Below are 21,735 nucleotides of genomic sequence, written 5' to 3' on the forward strand. Positions count from 1 at the left end.
CCTGACTGAGCTCCTAGCTCTATGTTATATCCCCACCCTCAGTGCTTCTTCATTAATTATCTCCCAGGTGAGAGTCTTCCACTTGCTACCTCACATAGGAATCTTGGGCAAATATATCTCATAAGAGAGGAATTTTGGGCATATATATCTCCCTTCAACCTCCAATCCTGCCTTTCCTGCCTTAGTGTCACAATATATATATATGTACATTCCCCAGATTGACTCTTAGGGGATAATCAGTTCCACTTGGATTTTTAGTGCAGAAAAAGCACCGTATTATCAATAAACACAATATAATATGAACATATTGGATTTCTAGAAGAATAACAGGAACATTTATGTACATGAAGTGTACAAAACATGAATATATGTCCTACAGTCACAACTTAAAAATGAATTTTTTTGGTCTTAGATTGGGCTTCAAATGTCTTCCCTAGGCTCTAGTGAAGAGATGTCCAACTCAAATGCTAAAAGATATGAAAAATATTATACAGTGTACAAGGAATTGTAGAGAATGAGGGGTAAGCAAGGCAAACAGATAAAGTGAGCTTTAAGCTATCATCATCATGTTCAGATATTGTTGGATCGACATGAAACAATTAGTTGGATTTGGATAGTTGGGTGCCATTTACAAAAAATAACTTTAAATGTGGCTTGAACTTTCTGGGCTGAGACTCTCAAGAAAAAATACCCCATGAGCCCTGGAAGTCACCATTCTGCCAAGAAATCTCCAACCATGATGGAGACATTTAGAAGGTTCCTACAGGACACAAGTACATGTGAAATGGCCCCCACAGTCCCCAGTAACCAGTCTACATTCCCAACAATGTTTATAACTATCATGCCCACTAACACTTACTTGGTTCTCCATAAATCATTCCAACATCCATCTGTATGGGAAGAGCAAATAATGATGTAGTTATTCTGACACTTTACAAATTATCATCACAGCAAATCTACCCATTTGTCTGAAGAAAGTGTCCTCCTGGTAACTAAGGCATTCTCAAAGAACAAGAGGCCAGAAGGTGGGTCAGCCTCTGTAACAAAGGGAAAATATTCTCAGATGGGGCACTAAAGAAAATTTTGGTAACGAAGGTCTTTTCAGACTCCTCGTGGTTCCTGAACTTTTATTTCAGAGTAAAATACAGACAGCAAGAAGACAAAGAACGAGTCACCAATGTATTGTCCTGGACCTTCCTGCAGCTAATGCCCTCTTCTGCACCAGGTTTCCAAGTGGAGTTGGCCACCTTGGTAGAGGCAGGGCTTTGCTTCCTCAAGTCAGAGCTGTTAGCATGGAAAGTGAGCACCAAAGTGGCCTCACAAAATCTCACTCTAAATATGTTCTAGCAGTCGGAAATTCCTTAGATCTCACATAGCATATATACAACAATAATAGTCCAGACACAGTAGTGCCTAGGCACCTTCAACTTCTCTTGTATTTCTCAGTAGGAAAGGTTGTTTTTTTAGGCTTTTTCATACCCTATTTGGAGTTCATTTCTACTTTAAATTCACAGCAACATTACATGTAGACACAAACTTACCCGAAATTCACCAATAACAGAGTCTGTCCTAAGGGAGCGAGAGTCTAATACCTGCATAAAAGGAAAAAAAAGAAGGTGAGTGCAATAAAATCCTACAGACTCCTAACAACATCTCAGCAATGGCACTTTGGTATCCAAATATTTTCTTTTAAATAGTCCAGAAGTGAACTATACTTCCGAAGAGTTATATTCTATGGCGTACCTAGTGGAGGACGATCTGCACAAGGTGTTACAAGAATAGCCACTGGGCAGGGCTATTTCTTGCGGTAGGCTGCCTAAGGGGCGCACTGGGGCACTGAAGAGCTGGAAGGTGCTGGTCTTACTGAATCTATAATTGGTTTATTGACTGGACTACAACAAACTTGGCTCCCCCTTAACTGAGGGCACTTTCTCCTCTGGATAACATCCCTTCTTTCCCTTCCATTGAGCTAAGTAGCATTGCAGTTGTCATGGGTAAAAATCAGCACAGAGAAAAAAAAGCTGCTGGTTCAATAGTCTGCAGAAACCTTCCTGACCTTGGCAGTCATTTCCGTGTTGACCAGCAGCTTCAATGCCAGCCCTGCACTGTAGTCTACTTTAGCAGAGACGGATGAATTTCCTCCCTCACAATGGGAAAATGACTTTACTCACCACTAAAGTTCAATAGAAATAAATGGAGGGTGTTATCCGCATGGGAGGGGAAGGTATCTTCAAATCATTTTGTTGTAGCCCAGTCAGAAGGTACTCCTGACACTACCTAGCCTAGAGAGAGGAGTGGTTGTGAACGCACAAGTAAGAAGAGAGGCGCTGTTGCTAAATTGGCTTCATCATAAATCACCGGCACAGGGGGTACTCTGTTACCATTACTGCTGCAATAGGATGGCTGTATAGCGATACCCAAAATGTTCATCCCTTGGAATGTCCTTGTGCTTGTGTGGGTCGAGCATTCATGTTTATGGACTGAACATACAGCATTTTTCTAGGCATCATCTATATCTTCGGAGCTAACGATGGGTTTACAGATATCTAATTTTTTCTTGGTTTAGGAAACGACTGGAGTCGGGGACAGATTTTCACATAAGTCTACTTAGATCTGTTGGTCCAGTGGCCTGAGAGAAGATGCTGATCATCGGGGAAACCAGAGTCCCTGACACATAAGAACTCTTTTAGCACCAACTTCTACTGAGGCTGAGTGATATGTTATGTGACTAAATATCTACAGCTACAGGTGATGGTGAAAGATGTAAAAATAAACCATATCATTTGGGAATACTCACCTTTTACCATGCCCACAAATTATTGAGGGATCATGGCACATTTTGCATAGAACACTTTATGACACAGAATACTATTTTTGCCTTAAAAGGACCAGAATTTCCCAGTCCCCCCCCAAGGTTTGACCATACTAGATTGGCCAATGGTCATTTTATATTGATAGTCTAATACCTCTTGATAGCAAGGCACCTGAACTCAACACCCATATTCAGGCCTACAGGAATAAACGGTAGAAGAAATGCATGTATCTTCTTATTCTTCTAATTCAAATACATTCTAAACAACTGAAACTATGCAGCAAAAACAAAAAAGTGCAGAACCCTATAACTCACAGCAATGTTCAGAAGGAAAACCAACCTCAGTGATTTAATATACCACAAAAGGGCTGTCTGTAAGGGCTGCAGAGACCCCATAAACCAACATTTCCAGATCGACATGCAACAGACCAAACTCTGCCCTTGACATCCTTAGAGAAGGCAATTTTAGTGATGGTGGAGCCAACCAAAGCAACCGCTGAACTTATTTCTGGTAGATACTCACTTTAAGGAAAATGGGTTCATCGAAGAGATCAGCCGGAGATTCAAAGAAGTTAAAGAAAAATGTCTGGGAAAAGAAGAACAAAAGATTAAAGAGTTAAAAACAAGCTGAACAATTGATATTTACCTAAATACATTTTGCTAGATAGTTTCATGTCATAGCCATCTTCTTTGGTTTACAAAACCATTATAGAACATGCAAATGCAGTGGGTACGAGGTCTCACGTCTACCTAATACGTTTCAAGAACTTTGCCCATTTCTAGTTAACTTTTACATACATTCACCTATCCTAGTTCATACAGAAGAGTAAAATGAGCACATCCATTGAAAATTATTTATAATAATTTCCTGGTCTGAAAAATTCACATATCAGCTTTTAGGAGAAAAAACTGCTTGCTTTAGTTGTGCCCCAAACTTGATTCAGTCAACAAATTTTCACATTACCTCATCAAAATAAGGGCTGTTTCCTTTCCGTATCCGGGTCCTCTTAGTCTGTCCAGCAACTGTCACTTTGACAACAGGATTGATGTTTAAACCTATAAGTTGGCGCCCTTCAATCACCCGAACCCGGACCTGGTGGAGAACCATAAAATATTGGAAATTCGGATTATGTTTGACATATTGGTAAGTACAATCAGGTATGGATATAACCTGTGCTGGAGTGTATTGTCAGTGCATTCTAAAAGGGACCTGGACTAAGTATGGGGGACTCCTTTCCTATTAACACTACCTGCCTCTGGGTTTTTTAAATGTTCAGAGTACACGTAGAAGAACTTATCTTGTTCTGTATAGGAATCACCTGAATAACTTTGAATAAATAATTACAAGTATGTAATCCCCAAATATATGCTGAAGTTTCCATTGCAATATGTCAAGCAAACCACACCCATTAAATGCACATGTTCCATTTTAGATGCCCCCATGCATTATTGTTATCCTACTCATGCAAATAAGCCTTCCAATTTGTTTTAGAATATTGTCATGTGTGCAAAATGTATACATGCTGACACCAATGCAAAAAATGAATTTGCACAGAAACAGGCACCTAATTACACACACACATACAATTATACACAAGCTGTACACATCTGCACACTTAAATACACAAACACAATGTAGCCATTTGTAGCGGCCCAGGCTTGAAGCGTCTGCATTTACATGATGACAATGACAGACTGTATCCGTTCCATTGTGCCAGGAGGAAGTAATGGGCACCCTCATTTTCATAGTTTTTTAGTGTTTAGTTATTTACCACAAATGTGTATTTGATTGCAATATTCTATACCCCCAAATGCACGGCTCTTGCTGTACTTCCAGCCCCTTATCTAAATCATAGCAGCATGTTTGATAGACACAAGCACGGGATGTTACATTTTCACTTCCATGTCTACTTATTAGAGAATATTCAGAAAACACAACACCGCAGGCCATGTTTGGTAAATTTTCAAGTGGGGACTGGAGTAGAGACACATCCCCGGGCGCTTTCTTGTTCTATATTGCTTTAAAAGGAACACTGTCACACTGAGGAAAAAGTGGTAAGGGAGTACAATGCAACAGGTCAAATGGAGCCCAATTCTGGGGAAGACTGAGGAATAAGTGGTGAGAGAGGACAGGCAAGGGGCAAATCAGATAGGGGGTGCTCATGGCAGAGATACTGAGACTATACTTGCACAGGCAAGGTGACCATACCCTTTCATAGGCGTTCTTGAGCGCATCATCAAAAACATAGTTACATAGTAGGTTAGGTTGAAAAAAGACATAAGTCCATCAAGTTCAACCACTAGAGAAATAAACATATCTCAAATATAAAACCCCATAAGACATAGTTGGTCCCTGGCAAAAACCCCTGGTACAATTTGCTTCAACAGGGAAAAAAAATTCCTTCCTGATTCCATTAAGGCAATCGGATGTTCCCCGGATCAACAGTCTGTGTAATCTTTACTTTAAAGCTTTGATCCCCAGTTATATTCTGTGCTTCTAGAAATCATCCAGCTTTTTCTTAAAGCAATCTGTAGTAGTTGCTGAAACTTCTTCCTGAGGGAGCCGATTCCACATTTTCACAGACCTTACAGTGAAGAATCCCTTCCTTATCCCGAGCTTAAACTTCTTTTCCTCCAGACACAAAGAGTGCCCTCTTGTTCTTTGTAATGATCTCAAAGTGAATAATGGGGAAGAGAGTTCTCTATATGGACATTTTATATATTTATACAGGGTGATCAAATCCCCCCTTATATGTCTCTTCTCAAGGGAGAATACATTCAAAAAACATGTTTTTGTTGATGTAAAAAGTAAAAAATATGCAATGCAGGTAGGTTTGCAGCTCACCATCTGTTTCAAATAGAAGTTGTCTGTCAAATGTTACAGTTTCTGAGAAGGGCTTTTACTTACCTGGAAGTCTTGAGGTTTGTTGGACAGCACTCTCTGAGGGGCGCTCTTCTTCCTTTTCACCCCCTGGACCCCCTGGATTGGATATTGCTGGGGTTTCTTGGGGAGAGTCGGCTGCTCTGCTCCGGGAAGAAGGGATATTGCATCGCCTTCATCTCCAGTGCCGATGTGATCTTCTGTATCCTCGTCCCCAGTGATATCTACAGAGAAGACGCATCTACACTCATAAATCATAATACAATGCCCATGTTATCCCCACTAACAATAAAAATGTGGTGCACAAATAAGGCAACGTCTATTCAAAATAGTGGATCACAAATCATGAAACTTATACTATTTCCACTGTTGTACCATAGTGGGTCACAAAAGTTCCCATTGCAACCAGGGCCCTACATCAAGACTTTTGAGGGGCTCAATCAACCACCCTAAAGTTGTAGTAGACTATAGGTTTGATTTTCAAATATGAAAAAATTACTGTAATGACTATTACAAGAGGCCCTGGGTGATCTACCAAACCTGGGATGGATTCTAAAAAATCAATTGCTTTTAGTTGGTAAATATTTTCACTCCTGGACCAGATGAATTTCAGGTTTGCTGGATCATCCAGGTCTTCCCATTGCAGTCTATCTTCTCTAGGCTTGAAGAGCTTCAATAAATCAGGCCTTATATGTAAAGAAAATATTAATGTTGCTGACAAAACAAAGTTTATTCCTGACATTTTAGTTCCTGATGTTGTACATAAAAATGCATATGATGCCTTCTAGAATAAAGGAAGGTACTTCACAATACACCCTGGACCAATCAGGTAGGAATGCCAAATACACTTTTTAGATCCTGGAGTATTGGAAAATTTGGACTGCAAATTAACCCATCTGTACAAATTCAACAGCAAAGACACATATATTTTTCCTACCAATGGTAATAAATCTGACAACACTTATAATGTATAGAGCTAAGAGGATTTCCCTTCCTTCCATTGAACACCCTGGTCTAATCAATGATACCTATTTCCAAAAGAAGACTCAGAAGCTCTGTAGTAATCTAATATATAAGGTAGCCACAAATATTCATCCAACAGTGTGATGTTCCAAGTGTGGAATGTTAAAATGCATATTAGCCTATCGCAATGTTTCTCGACCTTTTGTACCTGGAGGAACCCTTGAAATAACATTCAGGTATTCAGGGAACCCCGGCTATAATTACTATATCCACAGCTCACAATACAATTGTGTGGTGGTCAGTGGGAAGAATGTCTCTTATATTGCTGGCCATTGAGAATAATCTCACCCTTACAGATAGCCAAAAAGATCATTGGTGTCACTTATACTGATCTGAGATTCACAAATGGCTCATAGCTCAAAGAACCCCTAACAATCTGTGCAGGAACCCTGGTTGGGAAACACTGCCCTATCGAAACCAGTCTATGGCCACCCTAGGGGTTGGTAGGTTTCAATGTATGATCTTTTTGTTTTTAGATTTACCTCCTTCCCCACCTTCTTCGTGGTTTACCATGCATTGGAAAGCTGTTTGTCATATTGATATCCTTGGCTTTGTGTCAATGATAATTACGGTGATGACATAAGTTGTGAGCGATCCCCACCTCTCGTGTTTATGCCAAGGAAAATGATGGAGCTCAGATGATCATTATTGTAATTATAATAACATTTATTTTAAAGATTCTGAAGATATTTAGTATCTGTGATGAGTCTTTTTGACACAATGTACACTTTTTATCAATATATCGTCATATTTGTAATATTTTATTGTGTTTTTATCTTATGATGTATTATATGGTTAGAAGGACAAGTTGTGCAATGTTTTGTCTGTGGCTGGTGGTGTTGTGATAATGTTGGGACTGTGTACGCAAGGAATTCTGGGTAATATGTCACTATATTCCCATCATTAAGTCTTATAGTCAATGCAGAGGAGAATAAAACAGAGGATTGTCTATAGCAATATGGAGTTTTTACGTGTGATGATGTTCAAATGGTCTGAATGACCCCAAAAATTTCCTGACTGTACTATATATATTTAAAGTTGAATACTGATCACTTAAAAAACAGAAATGAATGCAGGTATGAGGTCATTAATAATATATAAATATCTAATAAATACAACTATATAACTGTTCATATTTGCCATGTCAGATAATCAGATTCTGCTGCAGTGCACAAGTGCTGGCAAAGTAGAAGGATGACCTGGGCAGTGTAATATTGCTTCATTGTCCAATTAGCAAGCTGGAATGTGTCCTTGGCTGTGGTATGTTGTGATAGGGGTTAGGATGGTGCTGGGTGCCTAGATCCCAGGGCACAATTATAAAACCAAATATAAATTAGTTCCCGGCTCATGGACTTACCAGTGACAGTATCCACCGTACTGAAAGACACCAGGGATGGCGTGGGCTCCTTTGGAAAAGATGGAGCGGGAGGGAAAGCTGGCATGGACCCCGGAGGTGGGAAATAAGAAATCTGGATCGTCAGTGTTGCCTGAGTCAATATAAAACATAAAAAATGAATCTTAATATATATTACCAGGCTGTATTTTATTTCTGTTACAACATTTAGAAACAAGTTTCAAACCAGGATAAAATAGAAGCTATGAACAATCATGGTGGTGGTGGTGGGGCGTCTCAGGTCAGTTCTGCACAGGGGCCCACTGTTCGCTACGTCCACCACTGTTGATGGTAGACGTATTGGTTCCATTATCTGACCTCCTGAGGTTTCAGTTTAATGCGCACAGCTAGCTGACACTGGATATGGATAAGTTATTGACCCCACAGAAACACAGAACATTCCAAATCCAAGCAAACAGGAAGTCTCCTGGCGGCAGTCTATAAACACTCCAAAATGTCCATGTTGACACCAACTGCTGTATAATATTTTCTGAGGTGCAATAATGGCTCTCAGCCCAATCTAAATATCAGACTCTTCATGCCCAACATGTGGCCCTTGTAGTGTTATGCAATACCAATTGTGGCACTGTGACAATCTGGGTTACTGTGGCAGTCACCAATGAGTTCTTGGCCAAAACCAATGTTTGGCTCCCCTACCATAAAAGTAAAAATGGATTTATGGACAGTGTGTGAGTTTTCAGTAAGGAAGGAGCCGTGTCCAAGCGGCCCCAGTGCCAATTAACCCAAATCTAGCAACAATGCGCATCTAAGTATTAATGGTTGCCTACAGGCCAGGTTTAAGTGTATGTGAGTGAACACAGAGGGCCTATCGACTTTGCCCGGGAAGGTGGTGCCACCTGCCCTGCATAGACACAAGGAACATATCCCACATGTATTGCCTGGTGCCTTGGTTCCTGGCACCATTACCCAGTCTACAGAGAGTGGAGGGCAGCCCTAAGCCTATCCCTCTGCTCCTCATTAACATTGCTGTCCATGTGCCGGGGAAGGGGGACATGAGGGAACAAAAGGGGGGTGCCATCAATGCCAGCAGAGAGGTAAGTCAGAAATTTTGTGTGGGTTTTTATATGTATGTATGTATGTGTGTTTATGGTGCATATGTGTACAAAATTCAGTGCATATCAAGGAAGAAATATAGAGTACATCTCGACAATCTCAGAAGCTAATCATTCTGCGGTCCAAGAAAAGAACCGAGGGCTCTTAGAGATCTGTCACTGGAAGTGTACTGTGTTAGTTATAAAATAAATACACAAATATGCTTCCAATGGTATGTAAGCCCAAGAGGAGCAAGTGTAAGTACACTGCTGTGGTTCACATACACTTCAGGCAATGAATAAAGCAATAAAGAGTGTATCTAATGTAAAGAGTGTATCCAATGCAATCAGTACAGCAATCGTGCCATCTTCCACTCTTTGCACTTCACTGCAGATATAATTGGATAGGGAAGTTTACATTGTAACCGCATGGAGTCAGTCCAGCCCTGGAATCTGCTTATTGCTGACTCACGGAAAACATCACATTCCATGGCTAGAAATGGAAACACAACACAAGTCTAACAGCCAGTTTTCCCAGCTGTCTGCTCTCAGGATCTATATTGTATATTCGCCCTCCCAGAGAAGGGAAAGGGAGACAGCCTTGTGCCAAAGACACGCACATTTTGTTTACACAAGCCAGATGATCATAAAAATGTGTGTTCACAATAATCTGACAGTGTTCACTGACACAAAGCTTATTCTTTGTTTCAAAGAGGGTTCTTTGTTGGGTTTCTTTATCACTATTTGGATGATGTGAAAACTTCTTATTAACTGTTCAGCAATAGGGTTCTCTCAGGTCCTATAAGCATGTGTCATTGGTGGTGCACCCAGAATCCAGAGATGGATCACCGGCTGGGCTATATTCCATGTAAATAAATGAAGCCATGTGATAGGCAATTAGCAATGCTTAGAGGGGCCCCCTTGGTGCTGCACCATTGGTAACCCGTCTGCTTCGGAACTAAACGTTTTGGCACTTCCCCTGGTACGATTCCTTAGTTTACAACATCTTAATACAATTTGTGCTCCTCCTCTATTACTCACCCCGGTATTTTGCTTCTTGTTGTCCAACAGAGGAGAGTTAAAGGTGGCAGTCAGGTTGGCAGAATTGAATAAGTCTCGTAGCTGCACCCTGGTGTCACCCAGGAATCTAGAAGTGAAATGAAGGACAAAAATTATCAAGTAGAAATATTTTATATTAATTAAGCTTTCTATATAAAGAGAAAGAGTAAAAAAATTGGCCCAGTTTTAAATTCTATCTACGCCACTGGGGAAAATATGCCTAATTTCCTGTACTGGGAGGGGAAGCAGTTGCTATTGGGACAGGAAGTCATAAACAGCAATAATAAGGAAGCGGTGAATGAGGCTTAGCCACAATACATATTGTCCTTGTGGAGTATAAGTCTCATTGATTTGATAACAACCAAATGCTTCTGTATGACAATCTAAACAAGTCCCACATCAGGGATGCAAAGGCACTAAAATATAAATAAAAAATCTTCAATTACCTGCCTAACTTAGCCAAATTCACAATCATTTTTATCTCACTCTCCCCTTCCACACTCTGCTGCTCCTAGTGGGAGGGGTTTTGCAGCAGAGCCAGTGCAGCCAATCCAGAAAGCAGTGGGCGGGACTCAGCGTGGTTAGATGCTGATTGACAAGTTACAAAATGACAGTGGCAACTCTACTCTAAATTCAGGAGCAGTGCAGCATTGTTGTCACACCATTGCAGCAAGCTATAATACACATTCTGTCCTGATAGGAATATGGGTTAATGCTGGCTTGAAACCTGTTAAGTAGATTTCAATTTTTTTTTTTTTTTTTACACTGAATTGGTTATTTATTAAATAGATGGCCAGACCAGGATTATAGGAAGAAGCATCAGGGACAGGACTTTAGCATCAGGACAGTCCCTGGAAGTCAGTCCTCCATATGAAGCATAAGAGAAGTCGGCACAGTACGGCGATCCGCAAAGGTATAAATTGAAGAATCCAACACTTTGGCAGAGAAATGCCATAACGAGGAATATATTTATAGTCTGGGTGTTAATGGATCAATTGTCTGCTCCTTACAAGGACTGTCCCTTTCTTCCCGAGGAACAAACACAGGAAATGGATGGAGGAAACCTAGCTGACTGCTGTGAGTGATGGAGGAAAGAGACTTCCCACCTCCTGTAAACACCAAGCTGTGGAATAAAAACATCTTATCTTTCCACTATTTTTATAGAAAGCCAGGAACACAAATAACTTTTCCAGCACACAATGGAGTGCAGCTGGGCTGACCAGAATACCAAAGGAATTCCAGCTAAATGTAGAAAACTAAAAAAGAGAAGGAGATATATACTGGGTAAGAAATGATAAAGATAGAAAGATAAGTTGGGCTAGTTTACATGGGTGGTAAGGTTGCAGGGCATTTACCACTTCCACATTGCCAACAAGTAGCACCTCTGCCGTGGCCACCAAGAAGGATTCAATGGGGTGGAAAGAGTGGTTGATTACTGCCTAACCCATCAATCATGTGAACAAGCTTTTACTAGGGCATAGGGAGGTTCAACATATGTAGCTGCGCAATGGCCTATGCACTCTTTCGGATCTGCTAGCAAGGGGCACCTGGGGTTGAACCCAATGTATGAACATTCTTCTCTCTTTTTTAACAAAACTTTTTGGAAGAGCAGGACCTGCTTATAATGCCATTGATTGCTGTAACCCATTTCTAGCCGCTTCCTCATGTCCTGTATGCATCTCAGCTTTGGCCAACTATAAGGAATGAATTGGGTGGTAGTGAGCGGTTGAGGACTGTGTGGTGCCATATGATTCTACATTAGGAAAGGGCTTAATGGTTGTGGTTACACAGAAACTGGCAGCCATTGGGAACCACCTCCAAACAAAAAGAGCAGAACCTGCTCATAATGCCATTGTCATTTTACAGTAGAGCTGTGCAATATTCAGAAACTGATTCCACATGGAGCCTCCAAGCTTTTGGTTGTAATACTTGTCAGAGCCAAAAATGGAACCATGAACAGAAGACTTGCTGCAGCACACACACATCACGTCATTCTTCTCCTTAGATTTCCATAGACAACCTCCTACCCTGATCGCCCTATTAGTGCCAGATATTATAGCACATATCATTTTGCTTGTAATCCCAGTGTCTGGGATGGTTGGGGTAAGGGGTTGAGGGACACAAGGACCCACTGTCCGTTGCATGTGCTAATGAAAGCAAGTGTTGGTAGGGAAAGGGTCCCAACTGGCCCTTAGATCCATTTAGAATCAGTTGGGCTTGTTAAACAAAGGTTCAAATCAGGCAGGGTTCCTGTTTGTAAACCGGAGGTTTACCGGAGGGGCAGCAGAAGAAGTGCACCAACTGTGGGCAGGTGACCAGGACAGGGCTGCTTTATGTCAACTACAGCTACAGACATTTAAGGTGGACATCCTAATGTTGCAAGTCCAGGTTCATCTGTGTGGATCAACATTGATCAAATGAGAGCCGCCTGTGAAGTTATGGATCCTAATGATTTATAGTATGGGTCCTGGATCCCTGGTGGTGACCCCCGCTTTGCAGGATAACATTGAACCTCTGGTAACCTACATGTGACCCCACATTCCCCTATATACAATAAATAGATTATATGAAAAAACTCAAGGCTGGAATCCAGATATTGATTGTTTTCCCTTCCTTGGATGAGATCAATTTCAGTTAGATGAAATGTACATTCTACTTATTGTGTGGTTAGCCCATGAAGCCTTTGTGATTGCAGATTTTAAAGGCTCAATTTTCCGGCTCATAATCGATAGAAAGAGAATTGTAAAAACATCGACACAAGATGCGAATACACAGCAACATATTAAAAACTATTCTGTGCCAAATCTATTACTTCACATCAATTAGAACTCTCCTTACCATCCGTTCTCAACCACATCTCCTCCAAGGGCTGCTGGGGGTTAATCAAACTTTGATCAAGTGGCCTCTGATTGGACAATGCCTGCATAGTTTTAGGGCCACTACCACCTGGTAGAGCCATCTGCATGACTCTAATGATGTTTTAGGTGTCTATAAAGATGCTATTCTAGCCATCACTGTAGGGGGGGTAATCATTCCACTTGCCACCAGTTTAAGAGTCTTTTTTACCCATTGAGCCCCAAAAATGACTTTCAGTAGGGGTTTGGTGAGAATTGAAAACTATTTCAAGGTTTCCTCTAGGGTAAAAATATTAGGAAAGAAAATAACTTGAAGGAGGAGTTGCAAGAGAATGTGGCTTTTCCACAGAACTGTAAAGGAGCACTTGGTTGGTCATGGGTAGAAGAAGGGCGACATCCTTTAAAACACGAGGATCCCCTTGAAGTTGAATGTGCATCTTAAATCCATGTTGGGCTCCTGGTGGGCTCCATCTCTCTGACTAATGTATGGCCAATGGATAACAGGTCTCAAACCAGGTGATCAGTGGCCAAAAACTTGAGACAACAGGTATTCTTGTATGAGGAACATCTTAAGGGAGCATGCTTGGAGATATGAAATATCCGGTTTTAAGCTGGAGAAATTCTTTAACATTTGCTGAATTCCTCATAAAGGATTCCCTGAACTCAGGTAAACAAACTTAGAAGGAGCAGGAAGTCAGGAAGCTGCGAGTTTACACTAAGCTCAGCAGCGGCTGTGATATTATTCATGTTCCATCTAAGAATAGAAAGCAATTAGAAAAAACACCAGGACAATGGTTGGGGTCTATCAGCTGTAAGATCTGACATCTCAGAATGAAATAAATGTTAGAGATAACAAACAGGGAGAAACAACAGCTCCATATATGTGGTTAGGAAAACATTTGCTTTGCAGAACACTTAAACAAACAGTTCCTGGAGTAGGCACTGAGCGTGCAACATTCATTACCGATAACGGCTTCCCTGTTATCAGGCACCGCTGTACATGGGAGCCAAGCCTGACGATTCCAGTCCTGCTTCCTCCTCCACTGCTCAAGACACACAGTCACCATATATCCAGCTTCCTGATCCAGCACTGCTTCCTTCTCCACTATCTGATAATGCATCCATTGCCATCTTATATACCGTACATCTACTGGTCCATCACCGCTTCCTTCTCCAAAGTACAGACGTCAATGGGGCATACGCATTATTTCTACTGACACTGCCTCCAGAACAAAACTGGTTGTAATAACTGTTCCCAAGTTCTAAACTCAACCTTGTCAACCTTGTAAAGAATCATTGGATTAGCAAAATCATCTGTATATGGGTGCAATAAAAGGTAAATTAGGGGGCAATTGCTATAGAAACAACATGTCAGCACTGGATAGAAACAACATGTCAGCGACTGCCAATACTTGTAGTCCTGGACTGCTATTTAATAAGCATTCCCTGCCTGGACAGGAGATTGTGACCCCTCAAGGGACAGGCGAGACGCAGCATGCTGCCAGAAATCCAAACAACAGACAAAAATAGGCCAAAGGAAGTGGACACTGGCTGGCCGGGATCCTAAGAAAGAGACATTTCTATGGAAAGATCATTACTCAGCAGACCATTAGACTGGCCAATATATCTCACCATAATAATCATAGAATTGATCATTGGCTAAGTGCCCGCAAAATGCACAGCTAGAATTAAATTATGCCAATGTGTAATATAATCATGTAATCAATATGTAATAAAATATTACAAGCACGTTACCGGTTTCTCCCCATAGTCTCATGGTCTTTGACGACAGCATGGAGCTCAGCATTTGAATCTAGTGGAACGCCTTTTAGGTCCCACTCGAAGCCCTGTGGAAAATAAAAAATATTCCATAATAAGATTAATTGCTTCCAATTCATCCATCTTTCTGAACCAAACTTCATTAATATTCTTCTGTTTACGACTGTGAGGTCTGATGTATATATCTGTATGAACTTTTTTTGGATCTTTTTTAACAAAAAGTTCTTATTCTTGAGTGTAAGTTCTTAAGTGCAACAACCAATCAGAGTGAATTCTGTTGTAGTCAGACTGGAATAGGATGAAATTATGAACACTGATTGGCTGTTGTGGGTTATTGACCTTAGCATTTAGAGCTGAGTCCCTGGATAAAGAAGTATTGTCTATATAGAAGAGGAATGTGTATTCTTTTTGAATTTCAGTATGCTTTTTATATTTCTTCCAGATCTCTCAAGTTGTTCAGTTTTAGGACCAGTCTCTGCTTTTGTAGTGTGGCTGGTCTTGTACCCGGCCCCTATGGGCATATTTTGAAGACCTGTGTAAAGGTCATGGGTGCCAAACCTTGCCCGGGGGCCAAATCCAGCCCCCAACATCCTTTATTTTGGCCCCCAAAGGAATCCAAAATATGAACTGCAGCTTGCCCACCGCTGCATTGAAATAGCGCCGCTACTAAATTTCCGGGCATCACTCACGTCTTTAGACCAGCGGGCGCTCTGCCTATGCATGGCCCCGCATTGGACTGTTTTATAGAAGTAAATATTGCCGGGCATTTTAGTAGCGGCACTTTTTCAATGAAGAGGGAGCGGTGGGCCACTCATAAGATTTAGCTCTGCATTGGCAGCGTCTGGCATTTCCACCACCCCCCCCTCAGCTGTACTTTTCCTTGCTACTCTAAGACGTAGACTTGAATGGTTGGATTTTCATAGAAGAATATTGGTATTCTTATTGTTAGCCTGTGCAAAAAGTTTACCATTAATATTTACCTCAGAAGGCTACAAATAGAGAAAGACGCATTAAATAGAATTAAAAAAAAATGTATGCTCTTTCTGTAATATAAGCTTGTTCCATATTGAATGTGAAGCAAAACCTCTTTGAACCATATGAAAAGGTTTTATATCCAAGGAAATCCAAGGAAAAATGTCCAATTTCTTCAAAAAATTTCAAGGTTGGTCTGCGACTTTGTCTAACTCCCTCTGTGTATTTGAGTTTGACACCCCTGATGTAGGTGGACCGCTTGTATCCTTCCCATGGCTTTGCTTCCTGCACAGGCTAAATTGTCAGACTATACCAGCCAGGGATTAATGCCACGGGTGCATGTGTGCAGTATTTCTTTATTAAAACTGGGGGTTGCAAATACACCTCACCAGATGTGGCCCCTAGATACAAGGACTACGTTCAGACCTGTGGTGGGAACAAGTGATCCTGCCTGGTTCCTGGCAACTAGCCCATTCCAGCCGCTTGGCCCCTCACACCATGGAACTGGTTCTGAACCAGCCTCCTGTCCAGCCACATAGTGATAAGGTGATTTACCCCTAAGACTATCCATCAAGATGAAGATGAAGCTCTGGGCTCCTTAGCACATGTAATTAGTTCTCTGCACTATCTGTATAATCTTATGGAGCTGTTTTATTTTTTGTAAGTTGCATCAAGCTGCTTTTGAGTTGAATCAAGCTGCTTCATGAAAAAGACAAAGAGACAAAGAGACTCTTTGACAAAGAGAAGCAGTATAACAAAGAAATTCCGGAGATTTTATTAGGAGACTCCAATGAATACTTGATGGCATAAAACTGACAAAAATAGTGAATGGTCTAATGACATGTATTTACTGTGGGAGAAATGAATTGGTAATGTCTAACGTGGATGTTTCTGTTTTTTCTACAGTGTTCTCCAAAAGGTTACCAAGCTTTGCAACCTCTGATGAATTACCATCATCTGGGAAAGTGAAAGTTTAGAGATCAAAGAAGCTGAAAGTACACTCTTGCACCCTAAAGGCACCCTGAGCTTTGATAACATCACACGACACCCCTGGCTGACCAAATGTGGACAGTAAGATCAATGGGCCGAAATGTAAACCCTTTGGTCTGATAGACATCTCTTCCTAAGTCAGTTCAGAGGGGTTTCCAGGTTAACCTCTCCCCTCCCTGATCTGCAGGGATCAATTTACACACACATTCACCTTAATCACTTTGCAATTTGAGTCTTTGCACCTCTACAATGAATATTCACAACATCTTGTGTTGTGAGGACATTAGTCTACATCACAGTTGTAAGCTAGTACTGTGCAAATATACCTGCTCATAGATTTGGGACCTGCTGTATCTCACTTGGGCGAATATCTGGAGTTTATATCATGATCACCTGATGTTGTTCGACAATCTACTGCTGGGATATCCTATTTGGAGGACGCAGCTGGGAGCCTCCTGTGCATCCTCCCCCTCCCTCCCTTCACCATAGAGCTGAACAGCACTGTGTGCACAGCAATCATTAATTCTAATGTCATGCTCACACAAAATGATTGCCAGCAACAGAAATCAGAGATTTCTTCATAGCTTGCGATAGGTTGGTTTAAAAAAAAAGGATTGGTAACAAATCAGGGAAGTTCCTGACCCTGTAAAATCTAGGATTTTGTGTACAATCAATTTTATTGCAGAACAAAGAAATGCTTTACAGGAGCAGGGTGACAACATATTACTGCACGGATATAACATGAGCCAATAAATCCCTCTGTTGCTCTAAAGTAGCCCTGAGACAGAATAAAACCCAACCCTGACCACTTCTTAACTGTGCATGCATGAAATGCTCATCTACAATCATTTATCAGTCATAATGTCCTTACACAAATCATATGGAATTAAAAACGGCCCTGTGCTCACCTCATTCCAGATGGGGTTCGAATTATTTTTGATGACTTTGGTTTTCTTCTTCACACCTAGAATATGAACGAAGACATGGATGAGAGATGCGGCAGTTATGTCTTACATGCAGATGATGCAGCAGTGAATCCTATCATTCTTCATATAGAAAAGTTCAATGTAACCAGTGCTGCCTGTTAGGTAAATGAAGTCATTAGGGAATGAGAGTAATGGGATTCCCAGCATCCTCGGCATCATTCATCACAAGAATTCACCATTATGGTGTCCCACATGTGGAATTGATTAATCACATTCTGACTTTTGGGTCAAATCGAAATGCAAGCAATCAGACTGAGTGGAAGGCAATGCCAAGGACCAAATACTCACAAAGTCCTGATATTATTACAAATTCACCCTATTAGATGAAGCTGAACACTGAAGCAAAACTAAAGCCCCCCCCCAGCACTCCAAGGGATACATGTTAATTTTGGTTATCATTATGAAGAACTCTTCCCCGGCCCAAGCAGGCTCCCTCCTCTCTGTGTGTCCCCAGAAGTCACTTCTGCTCGACCCTGGATTGGCCTTAGTCTGCACTGTTAATGAGGCCCCCAGGGGCCCAACTATAACCATTTACATCAAAGGAAAAAGAAGAGTGCAGGCCACTAGGGAGCAAGAGATGCATTAAGTAAAATTGATATGTACACAAATACACTACATATATTTATACACACAATATACATACACCATAAGCACAAATACACTACATATATTTATACACACAATATACAGACACCAAACATGCAAATACACTACATATATTTATACACACAATATACAGAAACCATACGCACAAATACACTGCATATATTTATACACACAATAAACACACACCATACGCACAAATACACTGCATACACAAATATTGGAAAATATGCTAATGATGGGCTTTTTTGGGTCGGTCAGGGACTAAAATGATTAGGCTTGGTATGTTGTAGTGCAATTAAACACACAGGGAGTTGTGGTGCTTTGTGTCATGCTTAACAATAGTTTACTTGTAACATTAGTATTACAAAATGAATGACACAGCAATGTGCATGTGAGGGTGACCATAAAAATCACAAAGCATTTTCAACTTCACAGTTTTACACAATATGCAGTGCATTACTGTGAGGTGCACTAGGAAGGTGTATTCTGGTACCAAAGAGAATGATGTGTCAAAATGAAAGGCGCCACCTCTAGCCAATGCACACAATGCACTGGTGTAAATGAGCTTCAAGCATGCTTTGTATCTTGGGAAAAAAAAAAGGTGCACATTTCTTTTTAGGACTATTACCATACTTTGGCAACCATTCTAAATAAATGGGCTGCCTTGATGCAGTGCGTGTTAATGTACAATATAATAATATTCAATAGATTGAGTTTAGCTGATTAGAGATCATTGTTCTTTAGCATTGAATTAGCAGCTGGATCTCTACAGAGAGACTGTTGCTTCCATATAAAAAGCAAGGGTCCATGTTTGAAGTGGCGAGGCTTTTCTATTCAAGCTGTGGCTGCTTTTAAAGAAAAAACAATTGCAACTGGAATGTATTTAGCTGATTTACAAACAATAATAGTAAAACATGTTACACATCAGACAAGTCATTCATTTGCAGATTTATTTTTCTTTTACATTTGTGACACCACTGATTAATATTATTATTATTAATAATAAATATTATTATTTATATAGCGCCAACATTATATTATGCAGCGCTGTACATTAAATAGGGGTTGCAAATGACAGACAGATACAGCAGTGACACAGGAGGAGGAGAGGAGACTGCCCTTAAGAGCTTACAAGAGATCTCCGGAGCTCAGCACAGGCTGTGTATAATAAGCTGCTCTTGTATGAAGGGTTGTACAGGAAGAGTGTTTGTGGTGATTGCATGCGGTGTCACCCTTTAATTAGCCTCTGATAGTGAGGAGGAAAATACTCTTAGCCTGTGTCTCCATCCTGCTCCTCCTTCCAGCAATATAACAGGAACTCATTATTTTAGAGGGTGACTGGCTGGGGACCTCAGGGTTCAGCTGACCAGTACAGAGCTCTGCATACAAAAAGCTGGCTTTGTATATGTATGTGTTGTGGTATTTACCAGCACAGTACAACCATGCTAGATAATTCAGTGATATGCAATTATTTGTGTAGGACTAACCATGTGGGTGTTATGCCATACATTACAACCAACACAAGCTCCTGAGGTTCAATATAGAGCGCTCATCATATATATAACTCTCCATGTGTATACTGCTATACATGTCTGATAAGCTGTGACAACCAACACAGTACAACTTCCTACACACTGACACTACAGAGCAATACAATGTCCTCCATGCTGTCACTTCCATCATAGTGCAACTTCCTACACTTCCTATCCAATATCACTACTAACATAGTACAACTTTGTACAAGATGTCACTACCAACATAATACAACTTCCTACACACTGTCACTAGCAGCAAAGTAAAAGCCCTTTAAATTCTCACAACCAGCACAGTACAACTTTAACACAATGTTACTACTAACATAGAACAACTTTGTACGAGATGTCTCTACCAACATTGTACAACAACCCACACACTAGATAGATAGATAGATAGATAGATAGATAGATAGATTTTGAAGGCAAAGCACAGGAGATGAATTTGATTCTAAGGAGAAATGGAAGCCAATGGAGAGAACTACAAAGAGATGCAGCAGAAGAGGAGCGGAGGGAAGGATGGATGAGTCTGGCTGCAGCATTCATGATAGATATCTGTCCAGTTTCCGGAGCACCTGTAATCCCCCTTTCCAAGGAATGCGGGGTATGTAAACGTATGCACTAAATTATTATCTGTAGTCAGTAAAATCCCCATTATGGCTACATGTACACATGGAAGCATTCTATACCCTTCGGAGCACTTCTATAGGGGTCACCCCCTCCCCACCCCCAGCACAGCACAAAAAAATAAAAGGAAAACATTCAAGCAAATAAAATATTACTATAACAAATGTTTCTATTAGTTGTAAATCCAATGTGTGTGTGAAAGCGAGGAGGGGGGATAACACGTCAAATGTTTTTTTTTCCACCACAATCACAATCCAATAGAAGAAATACAGGACCATTTTTTCCTGAATATGTTAATTTTGGCACTGGGATTTTGGAACTGTGTGTTTTTGATACAGGACTAGGGTCTATATGCAATAGTTGTCACCAGGCAGCAAGCTGGTAGCCTGGGGTCACTGGCATGGGGTGGCACTTTAGTAGTATGGGGCAACATTCTACATATTATTGGCATAGGACTGCATGCTACGAGCATAGGATTTATATATATTATATATAATAATATATCATATTATTATATATTGTTGGCACGGGGCTTCATTCGCGTTGTGTAGGTCAACATTCTATAGCCATGGCACAGTTGTTTACATGATAATACAAGAATACATTTTATTGGTGTGGGATCACATGCTAGTTATATATTATAGGTATAAGGGTGGCATACCAATACAAACCAAATACTTCTATTGGTGTGAGGCTACATACTATCAGCATAGGGATGAACTTAGGTAGCAAGGGAAAACATTATTTTGGCATGAAACTACATAATATTTGCATAGGACTGCATGCTAGTAGCATGGGACTACATATTATTCATTGGTGGCATGTACATAGCATAGGACATTATACTGCCATTGGACTACAAGCTATTGGCATGGGGCTACAAATAATTGGCATAGATTAGCATTATAGTAGTATGGGACAGCATTCTATCTGTGTGGGATTGCATACTATGGGCACAGGGATACATTTAGGCAGAATTAGAAAACATTCCATCGGCATGGGATTGTGCAAACCACCTCTTTAAACCCATTCCCCCAGACTAACACCCCTCATAAAAACATTTTTGTTTCTAGCTTCAAAGATTCTGGATTATAAAACACATGTGTGTCCCTACCAGCCAGTCACTGGCCGGGCCCCTGTTATACACTACGGCTGGCACTGCCCTCCA

General features: G+C 40.8%; 1 protein-coding gene across 4 annotated transcripts in view; it reads right to left on the bottom strand.

The window, feature by feature from the left end:
* DYSF (dysferlin) overlaps positions 1–21,735 on the bottom strand; it is a 112,200-nt gene that overhangs the window by 70,982 nt on the left and 19,483 nt on the right. For all 4 annotated transcript variants that reach the window (XM_072406682.1, XM_072406680.1, XM_072406681.1 and 1 more), the window contains 9 exons: positions 17,725–17,780; positions 14,831–14,922; positions 10,203–10,308; positions 8,074–8,203; positions 5,721–5,917; positions 3,777–3,905; positions 3,336–3,398; positions 1,542–1,592; positions 860–890 (listed from right to left, as the gene is read on the bottom strand). In XM_072406682.1, coding sequence (XP_072262783.1) covers positions 860–890; positions 1,542–1,592; positions 3,336–3,398; positions 3,777–3,905; positions 5,721–5,917; positions 8,074–8,203; positions 10,203–10,308; positions 14,831–14,922; positions 17,725–17,780 — 855 coding nt within the window. The remainder of the gene's footprint in view (positions 1–859; positions 891–1,541; positions 1,593–3,335; positions 3,399–3,776; positions 3,906–5,720; positions 5,918–8,073; positions 8,204–10,202; positions 10,309–14,830; positions 14,923–17,724; positions 17,781–21,735) is intronic.

The sequence above is a fragment of the Pyxicephalus adspersus genome, chromosome 3, assembly GCF_032062135.1.
Source record: "Pyxicephalus adspersus chromosome 3, UCB_Pads_2.0, whole genome shotgun sequence".
Classification (NCBI taxonomy): domain Eukaryota; kingdom Metazoa; phylum Chordata; class Amphibia; order Anura; family Pyxicephalidae; genus Pyxicephalus; species Pyxicephalus adspersus.